The 19,342-nt window shown below is 36.5% G+C and overlaps 1 protein-coding gene across 1 annotated transcript in view; it reads left to right on the top strand.

Moving 5' to 3' along the window:
* Positions 1-14,360: 14,360 nt before the first annotated feature.
* The window catches only part of MYCT1 (MYC target 1), a 28,944-nt gene continuing 23,962 nt past the window's right edge, over positions 14,361-19,342 (top strand). The window contains exon 1 of the mRNA XM_004440685.2: positions 14,361-14,559. Coding sequence (XP_004440742.1) covers positions 14,367-14,559 — 193 coding nt within the window. The 5' untranslated portion in view covers positions 14,361-14,366. The remainder of the gene's footprint in view (positions 14,560-19,342) is intronic.

The following is a 19,342-nucleotide window of genomic DNA, read 5'->3' as shown; positions in this document are numbered from 1 at the left end:
GCCTTTAATAAAACTTAAAAACAACTCCACTGCTAGCTTGCGTTTTGCGTTCAAAATTTTAATGAACTGTAAGAGATAAGAAAAGAGGCTGATAGAAGGAAAAGCCAGAGAAAACATATTATTTAGAGTATTATATTTCTCTTAATAAAATAACATCATTCCAAAGCTTTGGCAGCATTTTATTTACAATAAAAAAGTAGATTTGGTAGAGAACACTGTTGAGAATGTCTTGTATCTGGACAATTTATTTGAGCAGGTTAGCCATAAGTTTCTATGTGTCTTGAATCCCCTTGACACAAATAGATGTGATAAAGATATTTTTTCCGCTTTTGGAAAAATACAAACTGTCTTTCTCCTTTATTATTTAAGTACATTTCTTCAAGGCAATATTTACTTTTAACTCTTTAACATCATAAAATCATGCCTCTTTTATAATGTAAGAAACTGCAATAAATTATGTTCAAGATTTAACACTCAATGACAAAAATTTTCTGCCCTTGTTTTACTGACTCCCTTTTCTGTTTCTACTAGTCATTTAATTTTTCAGTTATTTTACATAAATGTTTCTATAAAAATATGTATTCAGATATTTGGTAAACCGATTTTAGTCTTTGGTGAAGTCCACTACCATTGTTTAATCTTAACTTTGTTTTATTATCTTCTCAGATTAATAATCTGACATTAAAAAATGAGAACCCACGAGTTTGGCCCCATGGCCAAGTGGTTAAATTGCTGTGTGCTCCACTCCGGCTGCCCAGGTTCACAGGTTCAGATCCCAGGCGTGGACCTACTCTACTCATTAGCCATGCTGTGGTGGCATCCCACATACAAAACAGAGGAAGATTGGCACAGATGTTAGCTCAGAGCTAATCTTCCTCAAACCAAAAAAAAAAGAGGAAGATTGGCAACAGATGTTAGCTCAGGGCAAATCATCCTTACCAAAAATAGAGAGAACTCATTATAATATATGAACTCATTATAATTACGAAATAATCACCATAAATTAGATTAAAATAATAGCGAGACTAGCTCTTAGAGACTTTCTAATCCAAGTCATTTTCTAAGATATTAATAATAGGGCACTAATTATAGTTACTATATATTGACCTCAGGATCTAGATGCTTTACGTAGGTCCTTTCATTAAATCACTTCTCAGATTTGTTAAAAGATAGACTGAGGCACATAAAAATTTTAACGGTTTGTTTGAGCAAAAGTTGATTTGAATTGGGCAGCACCAAGCTAGACGTAGTGCTCCACCACAGGAGCTAGGGGGAAGACTTTCAAAGAGAAGATGCAGAAGTAAGGAAATTATCTGATTGGCTAAAGCTTAAGTGTTTTCCTTACTTGGAAAAGCCTGGCTGGCTGTTTGTGACTGGTTGTCTTTAGGTTTAGATTTCTTAACCTTGAGGCATTTCAGGCTTAGGTTTTGTTTTGCTCACATAGGATGCTAAGGTATTTGAACCACCTCAGTCTTGTGACCTCCTTGTTTAATTAATTTAACAGATTTAACACTATTATTATTGTTGTTGTATTTTGTGTGTGTGTGGGGGGAAGATCAGCCCTGAGCTAACGTCCATGCCAATCCTCCCCTTTTTGCAGAGGAAGACCGGCTCTGAGCTAACATCTGTGCCCATCTTCCACCACTTTACATGGGATGCTGCCACAAAATGGCCTGACAAGTGGTGCCTCGGAGCATGCCCGGGATCCGAACCCAGGCCACCAGCAGCAGAGCACATGCACTTAACCGCTACGCCACTGGGCTGGCCCCCAGTTGTTGTATTTTTTTTTTTTTACTAGCTAATTTATTTATTTATTTAAATTTTTGGTTTATTGTTGTATTTTTATTAACCAAATCTTGCATAACCTATTACATGTTGCAAAGTTATGTTCATACCCACTCTCTTATTTAATTCTTACCATAACCATACCTGCCAGATATTAGAGTGCCCATTTTACAGATAATGCCTTTGCTGGACTGGGAGTAGATGGGGAGATGGCCGTTGTCTGTGAAATCCCATAAATGCTTGAGTTCATGAGCTTTGCTCTGGAACACGGACTCCCAGACTAGGTGCTCTACTTTTCCCTAGAAATTTCACAGAATCTCTTTAGAAAGGAAACCACTTTTTGTGGGAGGGAGGAGTGGGGAGTGGCAATGGGGGAGTGGGGGTTGGGAAGCAGTATGGGGAAATGCCTGGTTATCAGGCTGTCAGGTATGCTTCTTAGGTTGGAGAACCTTGTGGGGGAAATAGACAGTGGATTGCACATTGTACATACTTATAGTTAGTCTTCTTTCTTCTTCTTTCTTTCATTCCCACATCTCATACTTTTATTCAAACCAGGCACTTTCTTGACCCAAGACTCTCTGAGGTTGGGCAAGGTAGAAAGATTCAGTTCCTAGAGACTTCCTCCTGTGTCTTTTTTCCTATTAGTCACCACTCCATAATTCATTTCAATCTTTCAGAAAGGTTTGAAATTCCTTTTTCAAAATCCAAACATGTATTCCCCTTTGTTGTGAATATGTATATTCTCTTCCTTCTCCTTTTCTTTTAATCTTTCATTTTGAGACAATTGTAGATTCACTTGCAGTTGTAAGAAATAATATAGAGGGATCCCTGTGCCCTTTACCAAGTATCTCCCAAGGGAAACATCTCGCAAAGCTATAGTGCAACATCACAATCAGGATACTGACATTGATACAATCCATTGATCTTATTTAGATCTCACCAGTTTTACACGCTTTCGTGTGTGTGTGTGTGTGTGTGTGTGTACTTATTTCTTTGCAATTTTATCACATGTGTAGATTCATTTATCCACCACAGTCAAGATACAGAACAGTTCCATCACCACAAAAATTCTTGCCCTTATGTAACCACACCTTCTTCCATCCTGCCTCCAACCCCTATCCCTAATCCCTGGCAACCACTAATCTGTTCTCTCTATATATAATTTTTTTTTAAGATTGTTTTATAAATGGAATCATATAGTATGTATCTTTTTGGAATTGGCTTTTTTCATTCAGTATAATTCCCTCAAGATTCATTAAAATTATTGCACGTAGCAATGATTTGTTCCCTTATTTTACTGGATAGTATTCCGTGGTATGGATGTACCGTAGTTTGTTTGACCATTTATCCATTGGAGGACATTTGAGTTGTTTTCAGTTTGGGGCTATTACAAATAAAGCTGATATAAACACTCTAATACAGCTTTTCATGTGAACACAAGTTTTTATTGTTCTGGGATAAAGACCTAAGAGTGTGATTGTAGGGTTATATGGTAGTTGCATGCTTAGTTTATAAGAAATTGCCAACTGTCTTCAGGAGTGGCTGTACCATTAAACGTTGCTTCTAGCCGTATAACAGCAATCTAGTTTTTCAACATCCACTTGGTGTTGTCACTACTTCTATTTTTTAATTTTAGCCGTTGTGGCAGATGTGTAGTAATATCTCATTGCGGTTTTATTTGCATTTGTCTAATGAATAATGATGATGCTCATTTAATCATCTGCTTACTCATTATCTATATATCCTCTTTGTTGAAATGCCTGGTCATGTCTTTTGCCCATTCTCAGATTGGATTTTTTTCACTGTTGAGTTTTAAGAAGTCTTTATATATCTTAGATACTAGTCCTTTGTTGGATATGTGGTTTGCAAACACTTTCTACAGGTCTATAGCTTGTCTTTTTTATCCTCTTAGGTTTTTCCTGAGAGCAAAAGTATTAAATTTTGATGAGGTCTAATTTACAAGTTTTCCCTTTTATGGATTTTGCTGTTGGTGTCTAATCCAAGAATTCTTCACCTTGCCCTAGATTCCAAAGGTTTACTCCTATGTTTTTTTTTTAATTACATTTTATAGTAACATATTTTACATACTTATAGTTTTGCATTAATGTCTATGATTCATTCTCAGTTAATTTTTTTTTCCCCAAAGCCCCAGTAGATAGTTATACGTCATAGCTGCACATCCTTCTAGTTGCTGTATGTGGGACGCCGTCTCAGCATTGCTGGAGAAGTGGTGCATCGGTGCACGCCCGGGATCCAAACCCAGGCTGCCAGTAGCGGAGTGTGCGCACTTAACCGCCAAGCCACGAGGCCGGCCCTCAGTTAATTTTTATATAAGATGTGAGGCTTAGGTTGAGGCTCTTTCATTTCTTTTGTTTGTTTGTTTATGGTATCCAATTGCTCCAGCACCGTTTGTTGAAAAGGCTATCTTTCCTCTACTGAATTGCTTTTGCACCTTTGTGAAAAAATCAGTTGGGCATATTCGCATGCTTCTATTTTGGAGTTCTTTATTCTATTCAATCTACGTGTCTATCCTTCACCAATACCACATTGTATTCATTACCATAACTATATAGTCTACCTTAATATTGAGTAGAGTGATTCCTATCACTCTATTCTTTTTTAAGATTATTTTAGCTATTCTTAGCCTGTGCCTTTCCGCATACATTTTATTTTATTTTATTTTTTTAAATGATTTTTTTTAAATTAATTAATTAATTAATTAATTTTTTCCCCCCAAAGCCCCAGTAGATAGTTGTATGTCATAGTTGCACAGCCTTCTAGTTGCTGTATGTGGGACGCAGCCTCAGCATGGCCGGAGAAGCGGTGCGTCGGTGTACGCCTGAGATCCGAACCCCGGGCAGCCAGCAGTGGAGCACGTGCACTTAACCGCTAAGCCACAGGACTGGCCCTCCACATACATTTTAGAGTAAGCTTGTCTATGTTTACCAAAAACCTTGCAGGGATTTTCATAGGAATTTTATTAAACCATCAATTTGGAGAGAATTAACATCCTTACTATATTAAGTCTCTCTTCCTTTTTTTTTTGTGAGGAAGATCAGCCCTGAGCTAACATCCATACTAATCCTCTTCTTTTTGCTGAGGAAGACCAGCCCTGGGCTAACATCTATTGCCAATCCTCCTCCTTTTTCTCCCCAAAGCTCCAGTAGATAGTTGTATGTCATAGTTGCATAGCCTTCTAGTTGCTGTATGTGGGACGTGGCCTCAGCATGGCTGGAGAATCGGTGCCTTGGTGCATGCTGGATCCGAACCCCGGCCGCCAGTAGCATAGCGTGTACAGTTAACCACTAAGGCATGGGGCCGGCCCTAAGTATCTCTTCTTTTTAAGACATACTTTCTTCTTAGTTCCATAACAGTATGCCCTTCTGGTTTTCTCTCTTTTGCAGCCAACTTGATCTTATCTTTCAGCTTCATCTTCTTCTGCCTAGATGTTAAATACTAAAGCTTCCTAAGGTTCAATCCTGAGATCGCTTCTTCTCTCCCTCTATACCACTCAGAAGGTGAACTCCTGAACATCCATCAACTTAATGACCATCAAAAACCAAACCCAACCAAAAAAGACTCATACATGTTTATGTCTACCACATACTTCTCTTCAGAACTCTAGACTTTACATCCAATTGCCTAATTGAAATCTGAATTTGAATATCTCAGAGACATCTCAAAGTCAATTTACCCCAGATTAAACCATTGTCCTTCCCCTAATCTGCCTTCATTCAGATTTTATTTATATGTGCCAGCAATCCTGTTCTATCAACCCCACCCAATTCTCAACTTTTGTCTCCTAAAAATCTCTTGAACATGAGAGTTTTCTATAACTCTACTGCCACTCCTTTAGAATAAGCTACAACAGTACTTTTCCTGGATTATTGCCATAGCCTCTTAATTAATTTACCTATTTTCCTCAGCTCCCCCTCAATCTATTTTCCGTTATGCAGCCAAAGAAATCTTTCTGAGATGAAATTATGTTCATTTCCCCTAACACACACTCTTTTCTCTCCTTCACTCCTGCACATCAATGGACATTTCTCTTAGGATAAAAATAAAATCAATACTTTTAAGTGAATTTCTGAGCTCTCTGGAAAGAAACATGTCCGAAGGCAAAAACAAAAACAAGTAACAACGACAAACATAAAAAACAATACGGAATTGGGACTGGAGAAAGAAGCAAACTCTAAAGTTAGTGTTGTCTGGGGACAGGTGCTAAAACCGGGAATTCAAAGACTGGCGATTAGGATCTAAGGAGAGAAGAGAACACTAGGCCTTGGGCACACTTAACCAGAGGAGGTAAGCCTGAAACCCTTGCATAAAGCTGCCACTCTTAAAAGGATTACACCTCAGTGAAAGGATTAGTCAAAAAAGAAATCTGCCTGTGAGCAAAGAGAGATAAGGAGAAAACAATGTCTGCCTTGCCATAGCTCCAAGTTTCCAGAGAGATAACTGTTTCCCCTGAGAATTTGTAATCATTGACCTGCCCTCATGTATGAATGGGCTTGAAATTTACAGTAGTTGTGGGGAAATCCCCCACCACGAGACAAATTCAAGTGGTCCCAGCAGAAAAAAAAAATGCAAACCTGTTCTAGAAGAAAGCAGCCTAATCCCACCTCTCCAGATTCCCATAGATTATCTTCTGCCAAATATAAACTAACAATACCAAAAAAACCCCCAAATACATGAGGCAATAAACAATGATGTGTGTAATTCCATTCCTTGAAGCAATAAAAACACATTTACATTCTAAGAACTTGGAATTAATGAGATTCAAAATATTTAGTAATTATGTGTAAAATGTTTACAGACACGAAAGACAGAATAAACATTGAGCAAAGAACAAATGGCTGTAAACATTACCTAGCGTGTGTCTATGAGAGAAATCTTTAAAATGTGTTCCTCATGAATAGGTAAAAGGGGGTGATGCAACCAGCAGAGTACTATAATGCAAAGACTGCATAAATATAAAGACAACAGACCAGACGTGTGCATAGCAAAATGGATAGGACTTAAAAATATAGTGCTGTTAGCCAAAAGGTAAGAAATAGAATGAGGTCTAGAGCACATTGCTTACTATTAAAAACATATGCACTCAAATACTCTATATGTTTTACAAGGATCCATCCAAATAAATGATAGCAAGGTAACACATTGGAATGATTGTTGTTGCAGGGAGGGAAATAAAAGTGGTGAGTGAGGATGAAAAGGAGTAAATAAATAAGTTAAATAATAAATAACAAAGGTGAAAATAAACACGAAAGTAAGTTAGAAAGTATAGACTGATGATGAAGTGTATCATCCACATTCCCTCCCAAAAGCAATAAAATACTAGGGTATGTCTAGAATCATCAGCCCAATCCATTATTTTATTGGCTCACACCTGTGAAAAGTATGCAGTTACCTAGAGAAAAGATAATATATGCAATTCTTAGCTGATGGATTATATTTACAGAAGTATTGGATATATATATAGCAAATTGTGAAGTAAAATGATTTTTATTTATTTATTTATTTATTATTTTTTTCTTGTGAGGAAGATCAGCCCTGAGCTAACATCCATGCTAATCCTCCTCTTTTTGCTGAGGAAGACCGGCTCTGAGCTAACATCTATTGCCAATCCTCCTCTTTTTTTTTTTTTCCCCAAAGCCCCAGTAGATAGTTGTATGTCATAGCTGCACATCCTTCTAGTTGCTGTATGTGGGACGCGGACTCAGCATGGCCGGAGAAGCAGCGTGTTGGTGCGCGGTTGGGATCCGAACCCAGGCCGCCAGTAGCGGAGCGCGAGCACTTAACCACTAAGCCACGGGCCGGCCCTAAAATGATTTTTAATGAATTTTTTTTCTAAGTTCAACACACTTTCTAAGTTTGCTCTAATATTTTACTTAAAAGCCTTCAAATGATACTCTTCACCTAGAGTCACCAGTTGTCATCATATATGTTCTCACCACACACACACACACAAAGTGAATATGTGAGGTGGATGTGTTAATTTATCCGATTATGGTAATCATTTCACAAAGTATACCTATGTCAAATCATCACACTGCACACTTACATTACAATTTTGTCAATTATACTTCAATGAAGCTGCAACAACTTAAAAAAATAAATAAATGCAATGCATGATCATGGATTAGCTCTTGGATCAAAAACAAACAGTTTAGAATGACATAACTGGAGAAATTTAAATTGCATTTCAGGCTGTATATTAGATAATATTGTGTCAATCTCAAATTTTCTGATCACTGTATTTTGGTTACAAAGGAGAATGTTCTTTTTCTTTAGAGGTACATGCTGAGATATTTATGGGTAAAGTGTCATGATATCTACAATTAACTCAATTAGTTCAGGGGAAAAAAATAAATAAAGCAAGTGTGACAAAATGCAGACAGCTGGTGACTCTAGGTGAAGAGTACTTGTTGGTGTTTTATTCAGTAAAATTATCAAACACTCATTGCTTTTCGTAGTTTAACAGTTAATTTTCTTGGCTGATGTCTGTCACTGAAAAATCATGATCCCTCCCTCAGTTTCCAGACCTGAGCCAATCTTAGACCCAGAATGTATCAAATAAAACCTAGTCTAGGTCCCCCTGAGGATAGAACCTGTAATGGGATGGCAAGAGGAGATAGTAGTGATTTCCTCAATCCCCCTGCAATGTGACCTATAGCTGGGATATTCCTTCCAAGGTAAAGGAAGAGTTAGTGCATCTTGCACCTGACATATGGCATTCTATTATATATTACAATGTCTTTGGAAATAGAAAAATTAAAGTATAATTATTTGCAGATGGAGTGATTGTGTACATGCAAAATTCTAAAATCTATTGACAAATTATTGGAAATAATAAGAACCTTACAAAATTTGCTGGATCAATATACAAAATATACAAATATATAAAATCAATACACAAAAGGCAATTAAATTTCTATACCAGTTTGTGGCTTGTGTTTTCATTTTTTTTCCTCACATTTTTTGATGGATATCAGTTCTTTATTCTAATATATTCCACTTAATCTTTTCTTTTAGATTTGTGTTTTATTTAAAATATCTATCTGGAACTCTTATTTTTGTAGGGCACAAATTAGGAATACATTTTTCCCCAAAGGAGTATTCAATTGTACAACAGCACGGTTTCCTGAACAGACTATTTTTACCCATAGATTGGCAATGGTTGCTCTGTCATATATTAAGTTTACATTTCTGGTTTCTCTATGCTGTATCATTGGTCTTCTCGTCTACCCTTGAGTCAAAACTACATTGTACTGGGGCCGGCCTGGTGGCCTAGCAGTCAAGTTCACACTCCGCTTTGGGGGCCCTGGGATCACCACCCGGATCCCGGGTGCGGACAGACACAGGGCTTGTCAAGCCATGCTGTGGCAGCATCCCATATAAAGCAGAGGAAGATGGGCACGGATGTTAGCCCAGGGCCAGTCTTCCTCAGCAACAAGAGGAGGATTGGCAATGGATGTTAGCTCAGGGCTAATCTTCTTCCTCACAAAAAAAAAGAAAAAAAAAACCTACAGTGCACTGAATGCTATATAGCATTACAATAAGTCAAAATATTGATTAAGTCCCCTAACCTAGTTTTTCTTCTTAAGCATCTTTTCTATTTTTGGCCCTTTGATCTTCCTTATATATTTCAGAATCAGCTTGCCAAATTTCTTAAAGAATGCATTTAAGATTTTTTTTAGGAATTAAGAAAAATACGTATGTTGAAGAGAATTGAGATCTTTTCAGTACTGAGTGTTCCTATCCATGAACATATTATGCCACTACATTTTAAAAGTTTTTTTCACATCCTTCAATAAAATATCATTTTTCATATAAATTTTGTACATTTTTGTTATGTTTTTCTTGCTTGTTATGTTTTGTATCTATTAATGAATTCTTTTTTTGTACATTTTATATTGCTTGTGGTAATGTAAACAATCTATAACAAATTATACTTTCATTTCTGTCTTTCCAATCCTTTTACATTGTATAAATAAATATACTTTTTTTTGCAGGGAAAGATTCCCCCTGAGCTAACGTCTGTTGCCAATCTTCTTTTTTTTCCCTTCCCACTGCCCTAGTGCATGGTTGTATCTCCTAGTTGTAATTCCATCTAGTTCTTCTACGTGAGTCGCCACCACAGCATGGCAACTAACAGATGGGTGGTGTGTTTCTGCAATCGGGAAATGAATCCAGGCCGCTGAAGTGGTGAAAACCCCAAACTTGAACCACCAGGCCATCAGGGCTGGCTCTACTTTCTATATTTATGTATTTTTCTTATTGTTTTGGCAATGTTGTGCAGTTTGATGTTGAATAGAAATGGTGACAGTGGTCAAATTTGTCTGGTTTCTAAAGGGAATGTTTTAAAGGAATTGTAAGGGGAATGTTTTAATATTTCTTCAATGATTATGATATTTGCTGAATTTGTTTTCAATTCATACTATATTTCAGGTCAAGTTCTGTTCTGTTCTTTTCTTCAGACTATAATTAATCATCAAGATCTTTATCCCCTTTCTGAAAAGTTAATGCACCTGAATGCTTCAGTTCATTCTGTACCTTTTACTTATAAGCTGTATTTTCCTATGGGCTTTTAGTTCTGTCTTGATTTTTTTTATTCCAGCAACTTAAAATCTATTGTTATCATTTTCATCATATAAACATTTGGATTGACCCAAACATTTACCAGTTTTTTTACGTTGAATTTTCTCTCTAGAATAATTTTCTTTCTTTCTGACCTTAATTCTCTAGTAATTAACTCAGGATAATTTTTGTTTTCTCAATTTTTGTTTTCCTGAAAATGTCTGTATTTCACTTTTATCTTTTAAAGATAGGTTCACTGTACACTCAGTTGCCTAGGTAGACAGGTTATTTTTTTCTCTCAGAACTTTGAAGATAATACTCCATTATCTTTTGGTTTTCACTGTTACCATTACAGGTCTTCTTTTAGAAAAACTGAGTTCCTTTGGACATAATCTGTTTTCATGGGTTGGAAGTCTGGCCATAGTGTGGCTTAGCTGATTTCTGTGCTACTGGTCTCATAAGACTAAAATCAAGATGTCAGCAGACCTGCATCCCTGACTGGAGGCTCTGGGGGAGAATCTGATTCCAAGTTCCTTCAGGTTGTTGGCTGAATTCAGTTCCTTGTGGTTGTAGGACTAAGCTCCCCGTTTCCTTGCTGGCTGTCAGCTGAAGGTTGCCCTTGGCTCCCAGAAGCCTCTCTCTGGTCCTTGAACATGGCACCTACATCTCAGAACCACCAACAGTATGTAAAATCTTTCTTCATCTGTGAACTCTCTGACTTCCTCTTGGCCAGAGGAAAGAGCATCCCTCTGGCCTCTCTTCCACCACATCTCTCCAACTTCATGCAGAGAAAGTTCTCTATTTTTAAGAGCTATACTGTTTGGATCAATTTAATATAGGAAGGCAAAACCCATGACAGTTTAAAAAATAAGGCTAAAAGAAGAAGTTTAAAGTTAAATGTGTATCTTCTCTTAAGTGTAACAGTATTCTTTTGTATCATTTGTGCCAAGTTATAAGTCAAACTTTTAAAATACAGAATGCAAGGGCCGGCCCCGTGGCTTAGCGGTTAAGTGTGCGCGCTCCGCTGCTGGCGGCCCGGGGTTGGGATCCCGGGCGCGCACCGAAGCACCGCTTGTCTGGCCATGCTGAGGCCACGTCCCACATACAGCAACTAGAAGAATGTGCAGCTATGACATACAACTATCTACTGGGGCTTTGGGGGAAAAATAAATAAAATTATAAAAAAATAAAAATAAATAAAATACAGAATACCTATTAATAGAGATTTTTAACTTTTGTTTTCAAATGATTAGTGACATTTTTTATTAACCTGACTTGAAATGTCCAAAATACTTTCATCGTCAGATCTCTTGGAATTATTTCATTCCCTTTTTGAATAAACATTTATTAAGAGCCTGTTATTAAGAGCTTGTTGTGTTATTTATTAATAACATTAACAAATGTTATTAAGACACTATGTTAGCCACAGGAGATACAGACGTCAGCAAGATCAATAAAGTTCCTGTCTTTGTGGAACTTAACTTCTGGTGGAAGAGACAAAAAAACAACCAAAAATGCAAGAGTATTTATGCATAATGTCAGGGAGTGATAAATGCTCAGAAGAAACTGATAATGCAGGGTGGAGGGAGAGAGTGGTTCAAATGGGAACACTGTAGACAAGGTGATTAGAGAATGCCTGGAGAAGAGGTGGACACCTGAATAAAGGGAGGAAGTAAGACCTGTGACAATTAGAGGGAAGAACAAACCTCTAAATGTATTTTATGACCACTGGAGAATCCAGATCTAAAGACCCAACTTGTGAAATAATGAACAGTAGAAAAACAGACCTAACATTTTTGTAAAGATAAAAATCAACTTCCTGTTTTGGCATTACAAGTCATGGGACTCGAAAACCACATAGACACAAGCACTCACTTATATGGCTCTCTGACAAGGAAAAGTAGCTATCCTCACCAAGCAAATTACCTGCACAGATGAGAACTAATGCTCTCAACAAGTTGTTAACAGAAAAGGAAAATATTCCTAGGTCGTAAATTGATAGAAAACAAGTTTTCTTCAGGGTTTTGACTGGGTTCTGACCATCTGCAAAAGTGAAAACTTTTTGGAGGAAAATCTAGGTAATTAAACATGGAACAATCAAAGGAAGTCTCAGCCTGTATCCCAGCCCTGAGATGGAATGAATCTGTTATTGCACAGAAGGCGGTTTTGACAAAGTCGGACTCATTCATTCCACTCACTTGGTTTGCTGTTTTAGGGCATATGCACTCTATATAACTCTTTATAAAAATGTATCCATTTTTGAAATTAGTATTTGTTGAATCAGGTAGCCTATAAATACAACCAAATGTGTATTTAAAAATACATATAGTAATTGAAGAATCCCATTCTATTTGTTTCTAGAAGAATTTAGAAGTATTACAATGTACATTTATCCAGATTATATTCTTTCAGAAATAAGATAGTCTTTTAATTTTCTATTTTTATAAAATTTGTATTTTACTATTTTATATTTTTATGATATATAATATATAAAAATATACTATTATTTTATAAATACTGAAAAGTAAAGGTAACTATTAAAATGTGAGCCCTTTTTTGCTTTTCTTAAGCAATATTTTATTTATTTGATAATATGGAAATAAACCTTAGCAAGAATATTATAGAGATGAGTCTTCGTATTTGCTCAGTGAAGTTTGTGAATTTTCTATAACACTATATGATTCTCCTTTAGATTGTCTATATTTCAATTTCCAGTCACAGTAAATCTATCAAAATTAAGAAAATGAGCAGAAACAACCTAGCTTTTAGAGAATTAGGACTGCAAAAATTAATATGGGGTAAACTTCATTTTATTTTTTTCAGATTTTCCCAGAGCTAATCAGGAATATGTTACAGACTTCACAGAGACGATTACTGATTCACACTCAATCGTGTTCTAATGACAGTTAGGGTGGATGCAAGGTATGCAGGAGTCAATGCTGCAAAGATTGAGGCAATCAGATTGTTGAATGCTGTTTGGGGCAGTTATTAATTACCACTCGGCACTGTCATTCCTACTTCCAATGGCTGCCTAATGTTCAGAGGATCTAGTTTAACTAATAAAGTTTGCAAAGACTCTTAAAATTTTAACTGAGCTACCTCTCCTGAAAAGCCACACATAATTCTTTCTTATAGCCACACTTCCCACAGTCTATAGTCACACCCAGAATATCCCAAGTGTGAATTGTAACGATTCCCCTCCTTTGTTTTTGTTTCTCTTTCTGCCTTCTCACTCTTTCTCCACTTGGTAAAATTATTTTCATACTTTCATAGTCATCAGTTCTCTCAGACCTCTCCCTGAAGAAGAAATTACTGTGATATCTACTCCTTGCTATAGCATTTAATATTCTGTTGAAATTGAGTGTTTGAACTTGTTTGCTTTACTTGATTATAAATAAGTTCCTTTGTGTAGAAAGTGTTTTTTTTCCACATTTAACTACCAGTTTTAATTTAAATATAAAATACATTTTAGATAAATATTTATGAAATCAATTAAAGAACTATACCGTTTCTGTAGAAAGAAATATAAATTTTCAAAATTAATATACCAAATAGAGCAAGAGACTTGTTAAAAATTTTAATAAGTAACTGAGATTTATAAAGAATAGATATTAGATAGAACTAATTGTACTTGAGCAGAACATGGATTTCAGAAGAAATATTAGTTCCCCCCCAACTTACTATATAAATATAATTTTCAAACATTGGAAAGCAGACTATTTCTCTATCCTGTATAAATTTAACCCAAAATGCTGTAGCTGAGAGTTTGAAATCTTCTTCCTATGTTATGTCAGTAGGAGATGGGGAAAGAACAAGAAAAGAGCCTCTTATCCCAAAGCATTTTGGAGGTGGCCGAGAGGAGAGGATTTAGTAATTTAGCTGAGGAAATGACGAGAAGGAAATTGTTTCGTGTCTCGGGAACCATGTGGAATTCCAAGATAAGAAAAACAGTTGCTAATTTGAGTATAAAAGCAGGAAACATGATATACTTATTTCCTTTTATGCAAACACAAGTATATGAAGGTTTGTGTGAAAATTATTTTTCTCTCGCTGAACCACAAAGGCATAGAATCAAAGTGCTTCTTTCGGACATACTGGCTTTTCTTTCTTTCTTTCTTTTTTCCTTCTCTCTTGTGGATATTATGGCTAATAATACAACAAGTTTAGGGAGTCCATGGCCAGAAAACTTTTGGGGTAAGATATTTTCTTTAACTGTTTTTAATTTAAAATTAAGATGCAGAGAAATGTACTGCATGGTTTATGAAAACATTGGAAATCTCTGAGACGTTTATTTACTGTACTGATTACTTAAAGTTTTTCATAGATTTATTGCAAAAATTTGTTCATATAAAATGTCTTTAAAGTGGGCTCTGAAGACATTCGAGAAGAAGCTGGGCAACGAGTATAGATTTTGGCTGGTGTTACAAAATATGATTAGAAAATAATGAGAATGAAAATGAGAAAAAAAGGCGGAAGTAATTGCTCTTTGGAATATGATCATGTGGATTTTGTTGGAAAATTGTTTTATTTGTCTTAAGATTATAGATCATGTATTTTCTTTAATGAAACCAAGAATTTCTATAGAGCTTATTTTAACTTACCTTGTCAATGTTATACTCTTTAATTTCCAAAGTGAATCAAAATAACAAATCAGTACTTAAGGGATGTGAAGACATATATAAAATAGTTAGTCATGTTATGAAATTAGAGGAAAAAAACCGTAATAGAAAAAGTTAAGTGGAAATAACATCACATATAATATTACAAAGAAAACTCATCCCAGGGGAATGAAGGAACAATACGAAAGTCCTTTTTGGCTGAGTTTAGACACAGCTACTAATCAAACATCAGCAACAGGATGGAGCTGAGGTCAAAACTGCCAGTCGTTCAAGGTTAGATGTACAGGGAAGAAGGGCTAAGTCGTAAAATTGACTGTATTCTTGGGTTCAGGGAAATTTTGAAACTAAAAGGGGCAATTTGAGTTAAATCCAGAAAAAAAAACTTTAAAGGAGAAAATGGAGTTTATGAACAGATAGATAGCCCTATTTATTAATCCAGAACAGTATTTAATCCTCTCAGAGAACTATTTCAGACTTTCAGTTGTGATTCAATGGGATGTTTTACGAACTATTAGGTTTGAAAAGTGAGCAGCAGAGCTGGCTTCCCGGATCCCCTGACTTGGTTGTCCACCATCACAGAAATTTGCATGAAGGGAATTGATTAATTCTTTTTTCCCATCAACCATTCATGTTTTCTTCAAGCCTGAAAATGAGGGATATTAGTGAACATCCTAATAGAATTATAAAAAAAAATTAAGAAGAAGAAATTAAATTATGCTTGCATATTGTAAAGATTGGCTTTGGTAATAAAGTATTCTGGGTAGACATCTATAGAGAGTAAGCCCTTGAATTGCGGGAGACAATTATTTATGTTTATTACAATACTATTTGCCGTCCTCATTTACAGAGAAAATGAACGTGCCAAACACACACTGAAAAATAGCTAGAATGTGTTTATACTAAATTCATCATTACAAAAATAAGTAACCGTGTAAATTATTCAAAAGTAAAGTAACTCTTATTGCAAAAATTAATCTGTAAAAGCCAGAGTCTATTTTTTTTCAGACCATTCACAGTTAAATTTTAAGTTCACTTAAGAAAAAGAAATCATTGTCCACTAACTAAAATATGGATAATAATCCTAAAATAAACCTGAATTAATAAGAAAATGTTTAATTGGAGTCTATTTACCAGTCCTAAAAATGTTGTTTTTTTAAATATAGAAATCTGTGCTTGAGAAAGAATTCAAACTTATTGTTCCAAAGATAGTTCCTTGTGTTTCTTTGTCTTAGTATATGAATACAATGGAAAATGGATGGAAATTATGAAAACCAGGAAGGGGAGTGTTACATTGATAAGTATTAACAAAACCAATGCAAACATGTAGAGCAGATATACTTTGATGATTTGGGGAAAATATATATGAAAGATCACATTATTTCTTCCGGGGTAAAAAATATTAAGTATAAAATGCAAAAATGTAAATGTAAATATATAAAATGTAAAAATTTCCTAAAACATAAACATCAATCTTTTTTATTTTCATTTCTTTTTGGATATAAATTGGTATCTATATTGATCACTTACTCCACAAAAATATTATTTTGAAAATCTTGTAAAGTGCAGTGCAATGCATTGTCTATTGCTTCCAAAATCAATTGTCTGATTGGCATTTTGAATTCAGAGAATAAAGAAAGAATAGCTTGGAAAAGCAAAATTTGTACATTGAACCATATAAATTTCCCAGACAACACACTTAAGATGAATAAAAAGTTGTTTTACAAATATGATTTTCCTGTTACCTTAATTAATGCTGAAAAACAGCATAATGATATCAGGTTATTACCAATAATGATAGCTTGCATTTTCATGGTAATCACCCATGAAAACTTACTAAATGTCGTTCAAGCATTAAAGAAATTAATGCAAGGGTGGGCAATAAAATTGGCCTGAGAGTGACAATCCAGCTGAAGACTATCACCTTGCATTTCTCACTTTTGCTTTCTTTAATGAATTTTCCTTCCCTATAAACATCCCTCATGAAAGCAGCAGGAAATATAGCCAGTGAAATTTTGCTACACCCTGCTTTAATGAAATGGTAGACAAGTATGTGTTGTTAAACTTGGTTATCCTCTTGGTACTTAGAGTTCTAAAGAAACATCGTTTTGGTTATATTCCCTGCCTTACCATGCATTTTCTTCTCCTATGGCTAGCCATGTGAAAAATTGGGGAAGTTATTTGTTTAGGAGATTGCATTTATTCACCTCATTTAATCCTCACCAAAACTATAATGTCTGTTCTCAAAATTACACTCTTGGAGGAGATTGTGTGTCCATACATACGTAAATATATGCTTATATTGTTATGGAATAATCAAGATAATATATGGCAAAATGGCAATGATTGATATGAGTTTAATAAAATGTGGCAGAAATGGTCCCTAAATCCTTCTTAGATAAAAATGAGGTTTTACCTGTGCCTAGAAGTCAGAGAAGGTTCAAATAGGGAGATAATTCTAGGAAGGATGCTTTAGTCTTTCGTTTTTCTTACATTAACTTATTAACTCATTCATTCATTCACTCATTCATTCATCTATCCAGTTCATTAGTTTACTCAGAAGCATTGACTGACCACAAATTATATATTAGACAATGTGTTAGGTGTTAGTGATATAAATAAGGCATAGGTGGAGAATTTCAGGAGAAATGTTATTAGCAAATATGCAGAAGTAAAAACACACACGCCATGTTTGTGGAGAAGTGATGGACTTAAAATACATTTGTGTTGAGTTTTGAATGTCAGTGTAAAAGTTTGATCTGATTTAACATAATTTTCAATTTAGTGACTTCAGGTCTCCCCACTTCTCTCTTCCCTAGGCCTATTCTCTAAGGTTGGAAAGGGGATGGGGTGGAGGTGGGGGTTGTATACTGTCAAGGGTTTTGGAAGGAGAGGGCCTTTGGTTCTTGATCAGGTTCTGGTCTCTGCTGACATCTCCTGATGTATATTTCTCATCGGCTTTTGGGGCATTGCCTTTTCTCCTTGCCTCCACTGCTGAGGATTCTTACCACAAAATCTGGATCATATGATCTATGCAACATTTGCTACTACCATGATTTTTGCTTTCTTTATGCCTCCTCTGTTCTACCAGCCCTTATTCAGGTATTTTTCCACCTGTCTCAGTGGCGTAGAACAATACTAAATGCTCTGGCATAACCTTGGATTTGCAGGAGCCTCTTGAGGTTGGGCTGTATATCAGGGCCCTGGATCTGGATGTACTAACATCCACCCCTCCCCATTCCTACTCTGCCCTTCAGACACCCAGGGTGTCTCAGAGCGGCTTGTCGTCTTCCCCATCTGGACCCCAGGAAGCTGGGAATGGATACCAATTTCTCTGGGATTCCCTCAATTAATCTGTAGCTCATTGCAGGCAGAGATGAAGTGATGGTCCCTTCTCCAAAACCCTTATTGGTCACATACTTTATAGCTCTTCTCCTTCTCTCTCCAAAACTTCTCCTCTTTACACTGCTTCCGAAAAGCTTCTGACTTGTTATGGACTGAATGTTTGGGTCCCCTCCCCCAAATTCATATGTTGAAGCCCTAACCCTCAACGTGATGGTATTTGGAGATGGGGCCTTTGGGAGGTAATTAGGGTTAGATTAGATCATGAGGGTGGGGCCCCTATGATGGGATTAGTGGCCTTGTAAGAAGAGGAAGAGGGATTGCTCTCTCTCCTTCTCTCTGCATACATGCGTTGAGGAAAGCCCACCTGAGGACATAGCTAGGAGGTGGTCACCTGCAAACTAGGAAGTGGGCTGTCACCAGAACTTGACCATGCTGGCACCTTGATCTTAGACTTCCCAGCCCCCAGAACTGTGATAAACAAAAGTCTGTTGTTTAAGCCACCCAGTCTATGGTATTTTGTGTGGCAGCCCAAGTTGACAAGAACGTGATTCATAGGCCATCGTTTATTTCTCCCAATACTGTTCTGTTTTGTGTGTGTGAGGAGATCAGCCCTATGCTAACCTCTGCCAATCCTCCTCTTTTTTTGCTTAGGAAGACTGGCCCTGGGCTAACATCCATGCCCATCTTCCTCCACTTTATATGGGATGCCGCCACAACATGGCTTGCCAAGCAGTGCTTCAGTGCGCACCCGGATCCGAACTGGCAAACCCCGGGCTGCCGCAGCTGAGCATGCGCACTTAACCACTTGCGCCACCGGGCTAGCCCCACCTAATACTGTTCTTTTTTTTTTGTGAGGAAGATCAGCCCTGAGCTAACATCCATGCTAATCCTCCTCTTTTTGCTGAGGAAGACTGGCTCTGAGCTAACATCTATTGCCAATCCTCCTCCTTTTTTTTCCCCAAAGCCCCAGTAGATAGTTCCATGTCACAGTTGCACGTCCCTCCAGTTGTTGTACG

The sequence above is a fragment of the Ceratotherium simum genome, chromosome 38 (genome assembly GCF_057802395.1).
Source record: "Ceratotherium simum simum isolate JZ-2026a chromosome 38, ASM5780239v1, whole genome shotgun sequence".
Classification (NCBI taxonomy): domain Eukaryota; kingdom Metazoa; phylum Chordata; class Mammalia; order Perissodactyla; family Rhinocerotidae; genus Ceratotherium; species Ceratotherium simum.
The sequence above is the reverse complement of the archived record's forward strand: the minus strand, read 5'-3'. Positions and strand labels throughout refer to the sequence as shown.